Source organism: Capricornis sumatraensis, chromosome 18 (assembly GCF_032405125.1).
Source record: "Capricornis sumatraensis isolate serow.1 chromosome 18, serow.2, whole genome shotgun sequence".
Classification (NCBI taxonomy): Eukaryota; Metazoa; Chordata; class Mammalia; order Artiodactyla; family Bovidae; genus Capricornis; species Capricornis sumatraensis.
This window is the reverse complement of record NC_091086.1, coordinates 46,469,203-46,483,089: the sequence shown is the minus strand read 5'-3', so window position 1 is coordinate 46,483,089 and position 13,887 is coordinate 46,469,203. Positions and strand designations below refer to the sequence as shown.

Here is a 13,887-nt window from a genome sequence, read left to right as displayed (position 1 = left end):
AAGAGTGAGGACAATTACGTTTAATAAACTTTTGTTTCAGTTTAGTCCAGCACAATGAGAAAAACATTTCAAATTTCTTAAGTGTTTCCTAAGAAGCGTACATTTTACACCAGAGCAGTTGATCTGGCACTTAAACTGCAACTTAAGAAGTGACTCAAATGGTTTATATTGATTCCCTTTGCCCAAAGGAACTTAGAAGAGTCCTTCAAATTTACTTCCATTGGTCTGAAGCAAACAAACAAGCAAACAACACCTGGTTAAGACTTCTGATTATAATAGTAGTATGGGTACTGGTGCCAAAAACAGCCCTATGAAAACCTCTTTTCCAACTGCATCAGAGTAAAGAGAGTGTGGTTGAATGTGAGTAAACAATCTGTTAAAGAGCTGTGGGCTGAGAGCTAAGCATCTAGTGCCTGTGAGGCTTAGCTTCAGTTCTCAGAATACACCAAAGCAGATACCAACACCTGAACCCAGAGTTCTGTTACGTGAAGACGCTTTGAAAATCCTGACAACAACAGACGCCAATTACAGTGGTCATCTATTAGTAAGGGGAAGTGGAGCTGGCGTTTGGGTATTCAGTAAGAGCCCACCATCTGATTTATTGTATGGGCATGAAAAGAGACAACTATTGTTGTTTTAAAACAAGAAAAATGGGCAGAAGACTGTGCATTTGGAAGTGAGAAAGAAAAAAATTATCATAATTATGTTGGGGGATGAGGAAGGAAAAGCGATCGCAAATCAAAGCCGACTTTCTCCAGCAACAGAGGGAAATAAAGGGCTTTACGACCTTTTGAAACTGAAAAGGGAGACTGGCCCCGCGGCGCGGCGCGTGCGACGAAGTTCAGCACCTCGGAAAGCGCCCCCTCTCCTGGCGCTGGGGTTACGCATGCTCTTCGGAAGCCCGCAGCCTCGGCTGTGCGGGTGGAAATACAACTCGCGGCAACGAGGCTAGCAACTCACTGCGAGTCGACAGCAGCGGAGAGACGGAGATGCGAGGCAGTGAGGCCGGCATCGAAAGCCCTCCAGAGAGTTTCAGCGAGGTAGACAGAACTCTCTTCAGAAACCTCGTCGGAGCAGCTGCGGGGGAAACCTACAAAGGTATTTGAATGGGAAAGAGCGGGTCCCCAGGAGCGGTCTGGATCTGCAGGGAGGGAACGCGCTAGTGCCCAAGTGACAGCAGGAAACGCTGGGGGCAAAAAAAATCTGAGTCTTTACAGTAGAGACCCGCAGACACCAGCCTTGGCCGGACAACCTTTCGACGCCGTTCGCTCGCCTTGGGAGCTGTGCGTCTCTACTCTAGAATACCCCTCCAGAACCGACGCTCGGCGCCCATTTTCACGCCCAAGGCCAAGCTCCGCGCGCCGGGGACGCGCCTGGCGCCCTGTTCCTGGGCGTTCTCTTCCACAGCTACTTTGCAAGCCCCCGCGCGCGCCGGAACCCCGGAAGAGCCGGACTCCCCGTAGGAACTATCTCCCGAAACATGACCTAGAGGCACCAGCGCGGGCAGGTGGCCGCGGCAGCCGCGCCAGCCACCATGAATAAGGCAGCTGGCGGGGACGAGCTCACAGAACTCTTCGGTCGGGTCCCGGACCTTCTGCAGGCGGCTAACTTCAGCGGCAACGCGTCGCTGCAGCTCCAGGACTTGTGGTGGGAGCTGGGGCTGGAGTTGCCTGACGGCGCGGCGCCGGGGCACCCCCCGAGCGGTGGCGGGGCGGAGAGCGCGGACCCCGAGGCCCGGGTGCGCATCCTCGTCAGCGTGGTGTACTGGGTGGTTTGCGCGCTGGGGCTGACCGGCAACCTGCTGGTGCTCTATCTGATGAAGAGCAAGCAGGCCTGGCGCAAGTCCTCCATCAACCTCTTCGTCACCAACCTGGCGCTGACGGACTTCCAGTTCGTGCTCACTCTGCCCTTCTGGGCCGTGGAAAACGCCCTTGACTTCAAATGGCCCTTCGGCAAGGCCATGTGTAAGATCGTATCCATAGTGACGTCCATGAACATGTATGCCAGCGTTTTCTTTCTCACCTCCATGAGCGTGGCGCGCTACCACTCGGTGGCCTCGGCTCTTAAGAGCCACCGGACCCGAGGGTACGGCCGGGGCGACTGCTGCGGCCGGAGCCTGGGGGACAGCTGCTGCTTCTCCGTCAAAGCACTGTGCGCGATGATCTGGGCCTCCGCCGCGCTGGCCTCGCTGCCCAACGCTGTCTTCTCCACCACGGTCCAGGTGATGGGGGAGGAGCTGTGCCTGGTGCGCTTCCCCGACAGGTTGCTGGGCCGCGACAGGCAGTTCTGGCTGGGCCTCTACCACTTGCAGAAGGTGCTGCTGGGCTTCGTGCTGCCGCTAGGCATCATCAGCCTGTGCTACCTGCTGCTGGTGCGCTTCATCTCCGACCACCGCGTGGCAGGGACCGAAGGAGGAGCCTCAGCGGCCGGGGGAGGCCTGGCCGGAGCCAGCGCTCGGAGACGCTCCAAGGTCACCAAATCAGTGACCATCGTGGTCCTGTCCTTCTTCTTGTGTTGGCTGCCCAACCAGGCGCTCACCACCTGGAGCATCCTCATCAAGTTCAACGCGGTGCCCTTCAGCCAAGAGTACTTCCTGTGCCAGGTGTACGCTTTCCCCGTGAGCGTGTGCCTGGCGCACTCGAACAGCTGTCTCAATCCCATCCTCTACTGCCTCGTACGCCGCGAGTTCCGCAAAGCGCTCAAGAACCTACTGTGGCGCATCGCGTCGCCTTCTCTCACCAGCATGCGCCCTTTCACCGCCACCACCAAGCCTGAGCCGGAGGACCAGGGACCGCAGGCCCTGGCGCCTCTCCACCAAGCCGCGGAGCCCGACCTGCTCTACTACCCGCCTGGCGTGGTGGTCTACAGCGGCGGGCGCTACGACCTGCTGCCCAGCAGCTCGGTCTACTGACGCGGGCCGAACTCCAGGGTGCGCGCAAACTGCAAAGCTGTTTTTCCTGGACGGAAAAGAGCAGAGCGGGTGAAGGGATGCGAGGGGGGCCTCCGGATCGAGAGTTTAGGAGGGAGCAGGATGGAGAGGAGCACAAAGGAGCAGCCTAAGAAGAGGTTGGGGACCTCCTCCGGAGAGGGGAGGCTGCGAAGCCAGGTGGAGAAACAAGCTGGCAAAGGGGCCGAGCTCAGCCTTACAGGCCCAAGCCATCGGCCTCCGTTCCCCTTCTCTCGACACGCACTCCCTTCCTCCTCTTAGGCTACGCAGTGTAGGCTGGGCAGTGTAGGGCGCCCAGAAGGAGGAGAAAGGCATCCGGAATGTAGAGTAATTCGGGGGCGAGGAAGTGGCCTCAGCCAAATGGTGCGCACAGTTGAGCACATGTATTACAGAAACTTTTTTTGGCAGCTCTTGAAAAACTCCTCAAGGTGCACGCAGCCGGGGGAGCCACCCTCAAAACCTTTGCGCCCTGGTTCTGGGACAGCCGGGGCGCGAAGGTCTGATCTGCTGCTTGGCTGCGGGCAGGCCTAAAGTATGGGACCCGGAAACTTTTTCGGAGTTGAAAGAAAGAAGTGACAATCTTGTTCCGCCCGCAGGAGAAATGCACCGAGAAAGAGCCACCTCCCATGAGGCGTATGCTTTTATCTTTTGGGTCGGGGAGAGTGCGCACACCCGGAGCCGGACTGGGACTCTGCACCGCTCAAGGGTCGCCGGAACCGAAACGCTCGCGTGTACTAGAAGAGCTCTTTGCCGGGGAGTGGCTTCCCTGCGAGAGCGAGCGGACTCAGTGAGATTACAGAGGCTGAAGAGAGCGACTTCTTCAGGCTGCTGCTGCTGCTAAGTCGCTTCAGTCGTGTCTGACTCTGCTGCTGCTGCTGCTGCTGCTAAGTTGCTTCAGTCGTGTCCGACTCTAGGCGACCCCATAGAAGGAAGCCCACCAGGCTCCCCCGTCCCTGGGATTCTCAAAGAGAAGTGGGGGCGGGGCACGTGCTCTCTGGGTACTCCAACAGCAAGTGAGTGTGCCCTGCGCTGGAAGCAGGGAGTCTGGATTCCCTTGAGAGTCCTTCGGGTGCCTGGAGACACTGTGTCCGCTCGGGTCCATGCACTGCAGGTGAGCTGTGCCCTGGAGCAATTTGAACAGGTCTAAGGAGACACGCTACGGGGAGTAGAGACTTTTCTGCAGCCTCACCCTCTCACTCTTTGGGAATCGGAATGCGTGTTTGATTGAGGCTCTAGACCAGCAAGCAGAGGAATGACTCGGCCGCGTTTTTTGTGGGCTTAGAAGATTGAAAGATGCTGTAGAAACGTGGTTCCTAAAAACCAAACTCCCTGAAGCTGGAGTCTGATCGTTCCAGAGGAGTTGTGGGGTAGGAAGGGGAATGGGAGACTCGAGTAAACTCTGTGCCGAAGGGGAAAGAGTAGGGAGAGTCTGTTCTGGGTGAATTACCAGGATTTCAGGTGTGGGGTTTCTTATTGCTCATAACACTGAGGAAAGAAGGCAAGAATCAGAATTCCCACGGGACTCTACCTTAACCAAGTTCCATTCATTCTAAAGAGTGCTCAGCACGTTGACACACATGAAGAATTTTTCCGTAACCCCCAGTCTAATGGGACCTTCTGAAGGGTGACACATTTCTCATGACAATTCTGTTCTGGTCACAGCAGTATAGTCCTTTCTTGAGGCTGCTCAGAGGGCCGGATGGAATGATCTACCCATCCAGCTGCCAGTTTTGACAGAGGTGCTGCTGTTTTTCTCTTTGGCGACCTAGTTTGAGATCACAAACAGGCACCTACTGGTGTGCTTATTTTCATAGCATAAATCATCACTATACAAGCGTGTCTGCTTCTGTAGCCTCTTGAACCATAAATTACTTTGTGATTTTGTTGGAAATTTCCAGGACTGTCTGAGATTTAAGGTTCAAAATGTGAACTCCACAGCTCCAGCATTCCTGTCTCGCTTTCTGTAACACACACAGTACAAAAATTAAGACCCTGCCACAAACACAAAAGCTGCTTGACCTCCCCATTCCTGAGCAGCCTTGAAGAAGGTAGCTTTTTTTTAGAAAACAGAATAATGCTTTTGTTTCAAAGTAGCCAAATTAGCCTCTCTTTGCCATTTAGGATGAAAACTTATTGATACTGATATTGAGAACCAATGGGCTAATAAACATTGAACTATAATCCCAAGTCTCCAAAATATAAAGTAAATGAACACGTAAACACCTACAAAGAACAAATAATAGCATGGTAGTGTATCTCTGTTACACAGATATTCGACACTTACTGAGATATTCGACACTTACTGAGATATCCTCTTTATTAAGCAACTTGCTGTTTTGAATTTGACAATAAACAATGTGTGGGTTGCCCAAGGTTTTTAGGAAAGTACGTTGAAGTGTGTACTTCTGGTATGATGGGCACCAGAAAAACAGAAGGGGTGGGGGCAAGGAATTCAGGAAAGAACTCTATGAAAGGAGTCACCTTGTCCCCCTCACAAACATCTGTGGACTTCTAAGAACATGGCTAGAGGGAGCCAAGACCAAAACTATCTACACAAGGACAAAAGCATCAACAAGGAAATGGTCAAATCCAGTTGGGATCATCAAATTATTATTATTATTTGAATGCTTGTTGTGTGCCTAGCTCTGTTTTGAGTGTTGGGGTTATGTACACATTCCTGACATTTAGAAGGGGACAGTACCATGTACATGAGGCAAATGAGTTATGGGATAGTGAGTTAAATGCCATGTTGTTGCTGTTCAGTCACTAAGTTGTGTCAGACTTTTTTTGATCCCATGAACTGCAGCACTCCAGGCCTCCGTGTCCTTCACTATCTCCCTAAGTTTGCTCAAACTTATGTCCATTGAGTCAGCGATGCCATCCAACCATCTCATCCTCTGTCAACCACTTCTCCTCCTGCCCTCAATCTTTCCCAGCATCAGGGTCTTTTCCAATGAGTCAGCTCTTCACATCAGGTGGCCAAAGTATTAGAGCTTCAGCATCAGTCCTTACAATGGATATGCTAGGTTGATTTCCTTTAGGACTGATTGGTTTGATCTTCTTGTTTTTGAATATCATAGTAAGGGCTAAAAGGAAATGCTGTTTATAGGAATACAGGGATGGAGAACTTGATTCTGTTGGGGAATCAGAGACTTCCTGGCCAAAGCAGTATTTGAGATGGACCTACGAATATGGGCTTCTCTTGTGGCTCAGCTGGTAAAGAATCTTCCTGCAATGTGGGAGACCTAGGTTTGATCTCTGGGTTGGGAAGATCCCCTGGAGAAGGGAAAGGCTACCCACTCCAGTATTCTAGCCTGGAGAATTCCATGGACTGTATATAGTCCATGGGGTGGCAAAGACATGACTGAGCAACATTCACTTTCACTTCACTTTCTTAGGAATATGAGTACAATTTAGATGGGCAATCTGGCAATTGAGACAGAGAGTAGGTGCATAGCTAGGGCATTTGAAGCTGGGGAAATTTAGTGATCAAAGGCTTTGAGGTTGGAGGGCAAGGTGTATGGAGGGAGAAGCAAAGCAGTATGGCCTCCCTTTCTCTTACAGGATTTACTGGGATTTCTAGGAAGAATGTAAATGTCCCTGCACTTGCTTTATTTGTCTGGGAACAGGACAGCTTTGCCCCAGAGTGGGTATGTCACTGGTATACTAAGAACAAGTACTTAAGTTCCCAAAGGTGGTTAACAGAGTGTGAAAGTCGCTCAGTTGTGTCCAACTCTTTGCGACCCCATGGACTATACAGTCCATGGAATGCTCCAGGACAGAACACTGGAGTGAGAACCTTTCCCTTCTCCAAGAGGTTTCCCAACCCAGGGATCGAACCCGTGTCTCCCACATGGCAGGTGGATTCTTTACCAGCTGAGCTACAGGGAAGCCCTGGTAGATTAAAAGCCTTTAAGGTGGTTAAAGGCTTTTAAAATTGGATTCTATCTGCTCATTCAAATCTCAGTGAAGTTGAGTTCAAGGAGTAGAGTATTACTTAAGTGTGAGTGTGAGTGTGAGTGTGTGTGTGTGAGAGAGAGAGAGAGAGAGAATCTGTGTGCTCTAGCTCCCTTTTCCATCCCATAGCCCACCCAGTGTTCCATCTGAAAAGAGCTTCACTTGTAATGAAGACCATGCCCTGTGGTTGGCCACAGATGACTACTCTTGACTTCCTTGGGGGTCCAGGGAAGACGACTCTCAGTTGCAGCTCACCCTTCCAGCCCACCCAGTCATTCATTTCAAAATCTTTAGTCAGGAGAGCAGTGCTTGGAGAAATGATCAGAAGATACACATTGAACTCAGCAAATGATTCCATTTCCAAATGTTGCAGAGGTCAAGAACAGGCAGGTGAGGCAGGAGAGATGGCTGGATGCTGATTCTTTCTTAAGGCTGCGTGCTATCATGTGGAAAAAGCTTCCCTGGTGGCTCAGATGGTAAGGCGTCTGCCTGCAATATGGGAGGCTCGGGTTTGATCCCTGGGTCGGGAAGATCCCCTGGGGAAGGAAATGGCAACCCACTCCAGTACTCTTGCCTGGCCAATCCCATGGACAGAGGAGCCTGGTAAGCTACAGCCCACGGGGTCTCAGAGTCGGGCACGACTGAGCGACTTCACTTTCCTTTCCTTTCCTGTGTCATGTGGGCCCCTGAGAGCACTGGCTCATTCTCGTCCTAGGCCCAGGGCAGGGGTCCTGTGTGGGATTGGGAGCAGGTGTCCTCCCTGGGTCCTCTTCTAAGTCAGTCATGACCTTGCTGCTCTTGGATGGATAACGTGAAGGGGAGAAGGAGTAGGGAAGACTGGGGAAGATGGAATCTTTTTGCTGGTGAATGTAATAATTTCATTTGTGAGTGTATATTCCAATAGTGGGCGTCCGTGGTGGCTCAGATGGTAAAGAGTCTGCCTGCGGTGCTTGAGACCAGGGTTCGATCCCTGGGTCGGGAAGATCCCCTGGGGGGGAAGGAAATGGCAACCAACTCCGGTATTCTTCCCTGGAAAATCCCATGGGCGGAGGAGTCTGGCAAGATACAGTCCGTGGGGTCGCAAAGAATCTGACACCACTGAGCGACTTCACTTTCACTTTTCTTTTCACTTTCATTCCAGTAGGTGGCGCTAGTGGTAAAGAATCCGCCTGCCAATCCGGGAGACGCAAAAGACATGGGGTTCGATCCCTGGGTGGGGAATATCCCCGGGAAGAACGCATGGCAACCACTCCAGTATCCTTGCCTAGAGAATCCCATGGACAGAGGAGCCTGGTGGGCTACAGTCCATGGGGTCACAAAGAGTTGGATATGACTGAAGCAACAGCACACACACACACACACACACGCACACACACACACACACACACACACACACACACACACTGATAGAAGGCAGGGGGCCTGGATTAGACAGAAAATAAGTGCCAATGTGCACAGGAGGGAGGCAAGGCTCAAGAGGTTGATCAGTGGAGCCACAGCACACTGAGGTCTGAGGAGAAAGCGCAGCTCAGTCTGGAAAAATTAATCTGGAGAAAATGAGATAAACTGTGGGAACCCAGAGAACCTGGTGCTGAATAAGGAAGCTGTGTGTGTTCTGCAGGTGGCAAGTGTGGGCAGGGAAAGGAAGGACTGACCACTCTGGTGTAAGGCTTGCCCTCCTTCCCCTCCTGCCCCACCTTACACAACCAGAAGAGCTCAGATCCACAGGGGTACCCCAGAAATACCACCCCACGCCCTAGCACTGCCCCTGCCACAACCCAAGAGCAGCAGAGATCAGGCTCTTAAAAGGGAGGCAGCCAAGAGAACTGCAGCCTGGAGCCATCAGACCTGGGCAGCCAGGACCCCTACCCCGGGTCTGATACTAGAGAGTGCTGCTCAATCCTCCACTCCCACCTGTACCCCTTCCCACACAGCAAGGAATCCACGGAGCTGCCTGGAGCCTGAGCCCTGCTCCTCCACCCCCTAGACTATGCTTCGGTATGCAAGATGTCAAATTCCCCATCTAAATGGCTCTGAGGCTCTAAGGGCTCCGTGGGTCCTTTCTTCTTGAAGGTGGAAGACACTGCTGAGTCTGTGCACCCTTAGGTGTGAAGGGAGGCTGAGGGTGACTGTTTGCAGGTGTGGTGAAGGACGGGGAGTTGGGAAGGCTATGGACGTGCAGGTGTCAAGGTCCCCACAGGGGCCCTCACAGTGCTGGACTGGGATAAGGGTGGGAAAAGGGGGGATGGGCCTTCATCAGCGGTCTCTCCCCCAGGCCCTGCAAATGCAAACGGTAGGAGTGGACCTGCACCCCTCATTCCCCAAGAGTTTTGTGAAAGGGAATCCAAAGAACCCCTGAGCACAGTTCTCCTTTGCAGTACCCCTTCCCCAAATGAGCCTACACTGCAGGCTCCTGGCCATGCTACTGAACCGTCCATTCTGCTATGCACCAGGAAGCCAGAAGACAGCCTTAATCCCTGTGTCCTTATTCTCAAAGCAGCTCATTTCATGTCTCCAAATTCCCTTCCAGCATGGGAGGTCTCCATAATTTAGAAATTCACCTGAGGCAGTGATTACACAACCAGCTCTAAGATAAGGCAGGAGAAGGAACCACATAACATGTTTTAACTTGGAGAAACGTGGGCAAATCATTCTGCACCACTCAGGCACATCTGGAATTATATAGAAAACACTCATGAAGGACAGGTGATGGGGAGATCTAGACCTGAGGAAGCAGGATGGTGAGCCTTTAAAAAATCATTAATGATGGCTGTCATGTATCAAGCACAAACCAGCGGCCAGCCTCCAGGCTGAGTGCTGCTCTTATAGGGAACAGCAGAGCCCAAGTGCCTGTGTTCAAAGCCCAGCTCTGCCACTTTGGAGCTGTGTAGCTTCAGATGAGAACTATAAACCTCTGCCTCTGTTTCCTCATCTAGAAAATGGAGATCAGTAGCAGCAGCTTCACCCAAGATTGCTGTATTAACATGGGTAAAATGCTGAGAATGGTGGTAAGCACTCTGTAAGGCTTAGGTATTACAAATGGTCACCACTCTCTGGGGTAGGAAGTATTGGGTGTGTCATAAAGTTCCCTCGGCTTTTTCCGTAAGATGTTACAGAAATCTCGAATGAACTTTTTGGCTAACTCAATATTACCCCAAATGTACAGAAGAACAAGTGCAGCTTTTGAGGTTCTGTAGTTTGCTGGGGAGCAGCAAAGCCAGGATCCCAAACCAGCCTGGCTCTAAAGCTCACGGTCTTTCTGTTAAACCATGCTGCCATCATGAACTTCAGGGGGTACGGCTGAGAAATGCTGCTTCACTTGGAGAAGAGAGGATCACAGGAGAAACGGGAGGCAGTTATTTGAAAGGCTTCCAGTGAGACTCCAGGGACTGGAACAAAAGTGCAGGCTAGAGAGAAAGATTTTTACTGTATTAATAAGATGAGCTGTTTCCAAGTGGGAAATCCTCTAGCATGAGATGTTCAGGCAGACTTGTAGGGATAGTATAAATTAACATGAGTGAATCACGAGCGAGTTAAATATGAATTGAATATGAATGAATTAATATCTCAAATCACCAGCCTTATTTTGCATAATGATGCATTGGATGAAAAATAGAACCTTCCTGACTATATACGGACCCCTAGTTAAAAAATAAAAATTAAAAAATCACATCACAGGATAAATTCCAGCATCACAAGTGTGTGTTAGTCAGCGGCTCAGGTTTTATCAAGGCCTAAAATGCCCTGTGGAAAACAGACCCTGCCTCCGCATTCCACTGCAGTGACTCAGGGAGAAAGTTCCAAGGAGGTGCTGTCATCCATACTTGCCCTTTGCCACCAGTGAATGGGGGCATGGCCCAGTCTCTCCTAAGACAAGTCATGCTTGAATACTGAGACTGATGTGGACAGAGCTGGCTGGGAATAAGCGGTAGCAACGCACAGAGTCGGACACGATTGAAGTGACTTAGCAGCAGCGGCAGCAGCAACTGTAGTTGAAGTCAAAACACGTGGCATCCAAAGGGCAGATACAAAAAAAGCAGAGCTAGATAAAGATTGATTTCGTGCTGCGTGCACCACGGTGTCTGAGGTTAGGGACCGTGTCTCTTTATTGACCTAATCCACATATCTAACAAAGAGAGCCACAAAGCAACAGCCAATCAGTGCCACCGCAGAGGCTGTGATCACCACCACGACGACGCTGCCAGCTGTGTTGACCAGAAGGCCCAGGCCACTTCCAACCAGGATCTGAGCCAGCTGTACCATGCATGTGAGGGCGGCGCAGTCCAGGCCCTGCCCTCTGCTGCTGCCATCCAGGCCCCCACCCAGGGCCCGTTGCTTCTGCAAGACAAGAACAGGGACAGCATTTGATCTATGCCAGCTGTTCCATAGGGCCGAGTCAGCAAGCAAACTTTTTCTTTAGAAAGCCAGATAATAGATACTTGCAGCTGTGGTTCCAAACACACAACTCTGCCGTTGCAGTGCCAAAGTAGTCACGGCACACAAACAAGTTCCAACACAACCTTAAGACACTGCTATTTAATTCAAGCTCCACTCCCTGCCTTTTCCCCCTACCTGCCACAAAATCTTGAATATTAACTATGGGAGTCAAATGATGAAGAACACAAAATTCTCTCTTCCTAAGACTTCAATAAATACAGTGGATTCAAAACAATAAATATCCCTTTTCATCCCTTCCTTAGAGTTGAAAGTTCAAACACTTTCAGGAGGGTGTGGAATCACAGATATATGTTAGGAGAGGCAACATAAAAAAGCAATTAAACCTTTTAAAATAGGGTTGTTGTTTGGTGAGTAGATTAATGTTTGATTACTCATTTGACATTTGGTCTGAATTGGCTGATAGCATTGTCATTTATTAGGTATCATATACGTGCTAGGGCTTGAGCAAGGCTCTTTCACTTACATTATTTCATTCATGCTTACCACCTTTCCAGAGGCACATGGAAGGGAAGCCCCAAAGTGTTAGCCCCTCAGTCACGTCCGGTTCTTTGTGACCCCATGGACTGCAGCCAGCCAGGCTCCTCTGTCCATGAGGATTCTCCAGGCAAGAATATTGGAGTGGGTAGCCATTCCCTTCTCCAGGGGATCTCCCTGACTCAGGGATTGAACCCCAGTAACCTTCATTGCAGATAGGCTTTTCTTTTCTTTTACCATCTGAGCCATCAGGGAGGCCCATATTATTATCATTAACCTCATAATAACAATAATACAATACTACTGCCTACCATTTTTTGAGTCTTTGCAAGGTGCCAGGTAGGCATTATGCTAAGCAGATTACCTATACTATCTCATTTCATTTAATTTTCCAACAATTCTATAAGGTGGGTGTATCATTCCCATTTGATTAGAAAACTAAGGCTCTATGAGTCTGAAAGATAATTCCTACACTATTAAATTTAAAAAAATCATTGTGCAGGAAAATGCATAGTATCCTTTGAATAAGAAAAGGAAAATGAGAAAATGCAATTCATAATCACTAGATTTTCATTCAAAAATACTAGAAAGATAGACAAAAATCTAAAGAAAGTGGTTACATGTAGGGTCCTGGGGTATGGGAAGCGGGAATAGGGAAAGAGTGAAGGGAGAGGGAGGCAGGTGCCATCTGATTCACACTTGCATATCATTGTGGCTGCTGAACCATGTCATTGTATTTCCCATCTAAAAATGAATTCATTTTGAGTGACACTTAGTAAATAAATGGACAAGATCTCTGGGCTTCGCTGGTGACGAAGACGGCAAAGAATCTGCCTATAATGCAAGAGACCCAGGTTCGATCCCTGAGTCAGGAAGATCCACTGGAAAAGGGAATGGCAACCCACTCCAGTATTCCTGCCTGGAGAATTCCATGGACAGAGAAGCCTGGCGGGCTACAGTTCATGGGGTCACAAAGAATTGGATACAACTGAGTGACTATTTTTTCCACTTTATGATTCCCCAGTGTCCCATAGCTCCCAAAAGGGGGAGGCACGATTTGAATCCAGGTTCTGCATCCATAGCCTCTGTGTTTGGGGCCTAGTATCATACAGCTCTGTCTTGGAGTGGGGGTTCTCAATGCCAGCTGTATCTCTAGCAGCTAAGTGCCTGCCATGCATTGAAACATTAGTGATGATGTCTGCCAGGAGTAAGGACAGCTACAACTCTTGTTTAAAGGTTTTAACGCCTAGTGCAACCCTGCCGCACTGCGCTTGCCAGATCAAATGATGAAAAAGAAGGCCAGTGTTCTAGTCACATGCACATGTGTTCAGGGTTTTTGCAGTTTCCTGCTGGGATGGATAAGCTAATAGTTCTCTTTAGCTTTTACAGTTGAGGAAATGTAAGCCTATTTTCAGGGGGAAAGGTGCATATTTTGATAAGAAAAGGTGGTAATTTTAGAGCAGAAATACCCAACCTAATGCTTTTTTTAAAAAACCCAACCCAAACTCCCAGCCACATGGAGTCTTGCCCTCTGGCTTGAATTTCCAGATGGAAATGGAGATGGGCCGGGCCTCCCTTGAGGCAGCTAGAGAGTTAACCAGCTGCCACCAGCGTTCCTCCCTGCACACCAGGCATGACTTACTAAAACCCCATTTCCAAGGAAACTATTGCTCAACCAGTAACTCCCAGAAATGGCACCGGACCTCTGTAGTGGTTCAGGGCCGGGGCCCTCACTGCGGCACCCAGAAATGGCTGCAGGGGCATGGCAGGTGTCATAAGCCCAGAGTTTCCCCTGCTTTGTCTCTGTGTGATTGTGGGCTGGCTTCTCAGCATTACCAACACTCCCTTTTCCAGTGTGACAAATGGGACTAATGGTGCCTGTCTGACCGCTCCCAAGTGCACTGGGCTTCAGAGTACGGAGGAGAGGGTGGGCTGGGAACGTGGTCATGCCCTGGCCAGGCCATCGTAGCATCTGGCTGGACATTTTAGTGCTGTAGTTTCGAGAACCCCTATTTTCCAGCTCTGCTCTACACTTTCCCACCAAGTCCCCC

At 50.2% G+C, this 13,887-nt stretch overlaps 2 protein-coding genes across 2 annotated transcripts in view; one reads left to right on the top strand and one right to left on the bottom strand.

The window, feature by feature from the left end:
* Window positions 1–989: 989 nt before the first annotated feature.
* On the top strand, window positions 990–2,911 carry RXFP3 (relaxin family peptide receptor 3). Its single transcript, XM_068990525.1, has 3 exons — window positions 990–1,098; window positions 1,347–1,459; window positions 1,490–2,911. The coding sequence occupies exons 1-3, from the start codon at window positions 990–992 to the stop codon at window positions 2,909–2,911; spliced, it is 1,644 nt and encodes a 547-aa protein (XP_068846626.1).
* Window positions 2,912–11,017: 8,106 nt separating this feature from the next.
* SLC45A2 (solute carrier family 45 member 2) overlaps window positions 11,018–13,887 on the bottom strand; it is a 34,221-nt gene continuing 31,351 nt past the window's right edge. The window contains exon 7 of the mRNA XM_068990524.1: window positions 11,018–11,242. Within this exon, the coding sequence (XP_068846625.1) occupies window positions 11,018–11,242 (225 nt within the window). The remainder of the gene's footprint in view (window positions 11,243–13,887) is intronic.